This window comes from Melampsora larici-populina, assembly GCF_000204055.1.
Source record: "Melampsora larici-populina 98AG31 unplaced genomic scaffold MELLAscaffold_46, whole genome shotgun sequence".
NCBI classification, from domain to species: Eukaryota; Fungi; Basidiomycota; class Pucciniomycetes; order Pucciniales; family Melampsoraceae; genus Melampsora; species Melampsora laricis-populina.
Window position 1 is genome coordinate 535,899 of NW_006768810.1, and position 5,855 is coordinate 541,753.

At 42.3% G+C, this 5,855-nt stretch overlaps 1 protein-coding gene across 1 annotated transcript; it reads left to right on the top strand.

Moving 5' to 3' along the window:
- Nucleotides 1-1,039: 1,039 nt before the first annotated feature.
- Nucleotides 1,040-2,846, top strand: MELLADRAFT_91873 (uncharacterized protein; the record flags this gene model as incomplete). Its single annotated transcript, XM_007414834.1, has 4 exons — nt 1,040-1,197; nt 1,289-2,188; nt 2,313-2,688; nt 2,775-2,846. The coding sequence occupies 4 exons, from the start codon at nt 1,040-1,042 to the stop codon at nt 2,844-2,846; spliced, it is 1,506 nt and encodes a 501-aa protein (XP_007414896.1).
- Between the last annotated feature and the right edge of the window lie 3,009 nt (nt 2,847-5,855).

Sequence of the window (5,855 nt, forward strand, 5' to 3'; positions counted from 1 at the left end):
GAAAATGACCACTTGTCTATCACCCAAAAGGACACATTCCCAGACTGATACAAGTAAGATTGAAGGCATATGTAGAGGCTCTTTGCCATATTCCTTTCCTTTTGCACTGAGGAAGGTTGATTGACCTAAAAAACCAATAAGCTGCTGTAGAGATTTTTGAGCCAATACAGGCTACACCTCATGCGAGAAATCTGTTTTTGGACGTAAGTCCCTTGGCAAGGGGCTCACATATTAGGGGTTGGCCAAAATTTTGACCAACCAGTTTTGTGCCTCTGAGAAGCCCGGCAAAAGGTGTTGAAGATTGAGGAAAACAAGTTCCCTGGGTTTACACATCTGTTACGGGTCTGACCTCAGCACCAAGAGATTTTGGGTGGGTACATGGGTAAGCTTTTGTGAGAAGAGAATGGTCTGGGGATTGGTGAAAGGTGCAAGAGGGCGTATGCGTGGCTTGTAGCGGCGCAAATTGCTTTTTGCTGTAAGAGTTTTGAATAGGTACAGCTTTGGCGTGATCAAGAAGCATCTCATACCGGTCTACTCTTTTGGAAAGCAAAAAGATTGATAAAAATTTTGGTCAGTTAAGAGTGGCTTTGATATTGCTTTCTAGCCATCTCGAAAGGATTCTTAAAGTGTTGAACTATGACTGAATGGGGTTTGCAAACCAGTTGGTCAAAATTTCGCCCAACCCCTATTGCGTTTGCTCACGGTGTGCCATATGAAATACAGGATTTTGGTCAGGCAAAGCCTGTCACTGCTTGGCCAACCATCCAAGATTAAATGCTCTTCTTTCTGGTGTTCATCATCCATGTGGTGTATTTTGGTGTGGTCTTCAGAGAAAGTACATGTCAATCGAGAGTGCTGCGCAGGGTGGTAATGACGGTGCAGATGTATATTATTTGCGCAGAGGTGCGCGTGAGCAGTCAAACTCCAAGACTGACTGAGACCAAGGCTGAGTTCAGGTATTGACTTCGAAATTTGTCACCAATCCAGTCGATGGGTGCATTCCAAGACATTACCTCCTCCTCATCCTTCATCACTCAAAATGATTGGAGCCCTCAATCGATTCATTGAACGACGTAGTAGACCTCTAACTTTCTTGGCCACTACGATTGGAGGCGGCTACCTTCTGGTATCTTACATCAAATCAAAGTTGGATGAGATTCAGGAGGAATTGGCCCGCAATCGGCTTACTACAGATAAGTACGTTAAGCTTGAACGAGACCATCCAATAGAGCTACAAATAATGATCGTGACTGAGCGACTGACTCAAAAAACCCATTTGACCTGACAGCCTGAGGCGTCGTTTCCATCAAAATCAAGATGACTGCCTCTTTACCATCACAGCATTGGTCCCCACTATCGGTAATCAGATTCTGGAGTCCATGAATGTCGAACGACTGGCGGATTTACTTAATCAGACCAAGAAGCCGCGACTATCCGATCACTCTGAGCCCATCACGCCAAATAACAATCAGCAGGTGGTCTCTGATATCACGGCAGACTCTGAAAACGCAAGCGAAATTCCAAACGATCCAATTCCACCCCCCAGCATTGAAGTGATCCCTGAAGAGGATACTTCTCTTCCTCAATCAGATCTCCCATCAGCTCTTAATGGCTCTAGTTCAAGCACTGGAGAGTCCGAACGCTCAGCTTTGAGCCCAAACCGAATGAACGGCCTTCCTCCATCGATGATTTGTAAACCCGAAAGTGAAGCCGTCATTGATGTACTCCTCAGACCAGATGGTACAGCGCTCCGAAAACGATCCGAGATTTGGAAAGAAGTCATGGTGCTCTCCTTTACTCGGCTATTCACTTGCCTTTATGGAATAGCGCTTCTAACGATGCAGACTCACATTCAACTTGGTTTGTTGGGGCGAGATGCATACCTGAGCAGCGTTATCAGTGCCGATGATCCCGATGCTCATGCTCATGGGCCAGACGAACATGATCGGCTGTATGTAATACGAAAGCACGATCTCATGGACGCTAGCACTGAACGACGCTATCTAACATTTTCGTGGTGGTACTTGCATCACGGGTGGAGACTCTTATCCAACCGGATCAGGGTTGCTGTAGAGGATGTCTTGTCTCGGAAAAGCCTCAAGGATGATATGAGTCTGGCCGATCTTTCACAGATCTTCAGAGACATAAGGTCGAAGGTGGAGGAGAAGGATGATGGAGAACCGTTCAGGTATGTAGACTCATTCCCCCCTGTATTTTCCCACTTCTGGTGCATCCTCGGAACCCGAATCAAGGAACGTCTTTTTGCTCATGGACCGACTTCGAGATTTTGAAACACTGACCGTATCTTGTAGTTTCTCGCCCGTCTTGCTACCTTCTACTACTCTTGAGGAGCTTGAGACATTGAGGTCCGGAGGAATGTCACCAATCGACTGTGTCGTAAACGCACGATTACGGGAATTATTGAACGAGACTCAAGATTTCATCGATTGTGACGATTTTCATCTCGTCTTGGTCTCATTAATGGATCGAGTGACACGAAGGTGTTTACAAAATGTCGCACAAAAGTCTAATGTAGAATTTGTCCATCCGAGATTTCTGGAGTTGAAGGATGATGATCCAAGTGAAACAGAGAAAAAATTCAAAACATGTAGATTTGTTACACTCTTACCTATCATCACTAGAGAAAGTCATCACATCCTCAATATGTTACCCAATGAATATACTGAGGTCAGAGCCCCTTCATATCCTCCCTTGCATCTACTACCATCAATTCTTTGTAACTCTACTAACTCTGCCCTCTTTTTGCTCTATAGCTTTTGAGCAACACTGTTGAGCTGAAGGAGTTTTCAAGTGTGATTTATACCAGTTTTGACAGTTACAGCTGAATTTTGATCTCTTTTAAGTAATTCCAGCAATTTGACTCTGCAATTAATCTCCTTTTCATTTGGGTTTTATGTTTCTTTGAATTAAATGGAAAATGGGGACAGTATTGTATGCAAGTTGTACTCTGGGTAAGTGTGTGAACAACACTTTATTCTTTGTCTTTTGAGGATTGTAGAGGGGAAGTATGACAAAGGCTATGTTTGTTTGTTATGAGGTGTTCTATGTTTTTTTCACTGCTTGTTATTGTATCATGCAATCTAATCTGTTGTCATAGAGCTCATCTTGAGGGTCATACAGGGTTCTTGACATATGTAATGAAGTAGCCAGTAATATATCATGTTTCTGTGTATACAATTCCATGTCGTCCATATTCAGGGCTAGTTCATCTTCCATTGCCACCTGGTGTCTGGGTCAAGAAAAAAATTTGGAAGGTCTGATGAATGTCTGTAATCACATAGGGCTGTTTTCCTCTATCCTGCTTCCCACCAATCCCTTGTAACTCACAGTGCAGTTCACTCCACACCATTAGCGGCTGCACTAGTCACCAGTGCACCAGAAATCCTTAAAAATTACTGCACCAGTGTGCACCACAGGGGCTTGGGGGGTTTTGGTCACTACGGCACAGCCCAGTGCCAGCAGACTATGTGGCACTGGTTTTTTCTTAGAGTGACCCAGTATGAGGAAAATGAACCTCACCATCAAAAACTACTTCTGAGGCCAATGCTGAAGCTCATCTGCTGGTTGACCCACTTGACAAAACAATTCTTTTCAGTGAAGAACTTGATCAGTAATATTTGAGGATCCATCCATGCAAACATCACACAGATTTATTACAATGATGGCAGGCAAGTGTACCTGGTCTCTTCTGTCCATGGAGAATTAGTTGCTTGGCTGGCTTCATCATCTACACAGTTCACCCAAGATCAATTTCCAAAGGTTGCCAAGTTGGCTTGTGACTTCTTGTGCTTTTTCTCTATCACTGTGCTCACGTCACTGCATATTCAAAAGTGCACATGGCTTCCCAATATTGATCCACTCCAATGCTTCTGCAGCATTACACAGTGCTCACTGAGCCAATTGCCAGCACAACTCATTTTTGGCGCAAACTTTGCTGTCCTGTCCTGGGTTGGGAGATTGATCCCATGTCTCTATTTGTGATTACAAAGAATTTTCCACTATACATTTTGATCAAAAAGCCCCAAGATGTGGATTGAAACTTGAAAAGGTGTGTCTGAGGCTTCCTATACAGTGCAGGCCTGGTCAACCTTAGACTTTGGGGGATACAAGAGGTACAAAGGGAGGTACAAAGGCAAGCCTTTGGACCCTCCAGGACCCCCAACATACAAGGTGTCCTCCACAGGAACAGTGCAATTGTTTTTCTTCTAGTCTTTGTTTGATTTTGTCTTATCATGGTTGCTTCTCAACTACCAATCAAGGTCATTCTTTATTAAACCTTCAATCAAATGTCGCATCAAGTCAGACTCATAGTTTGTTGGACTTCTGAAAATATCAAAGTCCAATCAAGCTCTACAAAAAGTGAACATCTAGGAATACTTCAAATTTAACCACCATGGTAGATGACATAAATGATTTATTCAACATACAGCAGAAACTAACTTAATACACAAGCCAGGGCTGGGTACTCTTTTGGAGTGCTCTATGCACATTGAACTTGCAACATGGGTAATTGGGTATCATAAAAAATCTTTATTTCAATATATAGTGATTACAACATGAAACAGAGAAAAGGATGGAAAAGAAAGACAGAATACATTTAGTTGACTTGTAAACCAGGGAGGTTTTTGTGAAGCAAAAACATCAAGGTATTGACAAAAACACATAATACATAAATAAAATACTAAACTTAATACAACTCTATCATTCTATTTTCCAGAGTGTAATTACATAGAAAACAGACATACTCAATCAATCTTATTACTAGCCTAGGTTGCAAATGAGAACCCTTGACTAGATATTAAGATCTAAGACAGTCCCTTTGGAAACAAATAATGAGAAACATCTTTAAAACCAAGAAGATGTTTCACACAAATTAATCACCAGATCCTGGTTACAACAGGTAAAGGGTCTAAACCAAATTAGAACCCTGAATAGGCAAAAGACTCACAGTGTCATTGTACCACTCACTGGCAAGACAACCTGAATCCAATCTCAATCCAATCTCAATGTTTGGCCTAGAGTAGCAGACAATTAGCAACCCTCCAGAATGAACTGAAATAACGTTTGGTTGCATGTCCACACATGAAGGTGTCAGAATGTCTGGAAGGTTTGAGTGATTATGCAGCCTGTGCATATCCCCCACTCGAACAGAATTGGAGGTCAAACTGATATTGAACTGACATTGTATTGAGATTGCATTGAGGTGAATGTAACTCATTGGCCTGCCAGTGAATAGTAAAATGACACTGTGACTACAGAAGTAACATAGCCAACACAACCAAAACATAACATATGACCATCCCAGGATCAAATAAAAAAGCTAGGTTACAATCAACAATGTAGTACACTCACCAAAAAACTCTGAAATTGTTAACAGACCAGGGGGAGAACATGGGGTAATCCATTTGGGTGCAGTCAACAGAATCCTCCAAGCTGGTAGGAATTTGAAGTGATATTGAGGGTTCATTTTGTCATAGATCTTGATCACCAGATCTGGCCAATTGGTCTCAACAGTGCTGCTGGGAGGCTTGCATTTGATCTGAGCATAGATTGATGAGAACTTGAGGGTGGCTGTCTTCAAAGAGGCCCATCTACAAAGTGTGATACAAAGAATCAGCTTAATTCATTGGGATCAATTACAATATGATAATTGCTTACCTTATTTTGACTGAATTTACATCTTGCTTCTCAAAAGGTGAGATTGCTTTGAGATAGTCAGTGACCTATAGGAAATAGACTTTGCCACTCTGGTTTGTTTGAAATTTGGGTTGCTGGCTGATGTGGATCCAAGCCACAGCTAGATTCTGCTCTTTGGCAGAAGACCAATTGTTTGA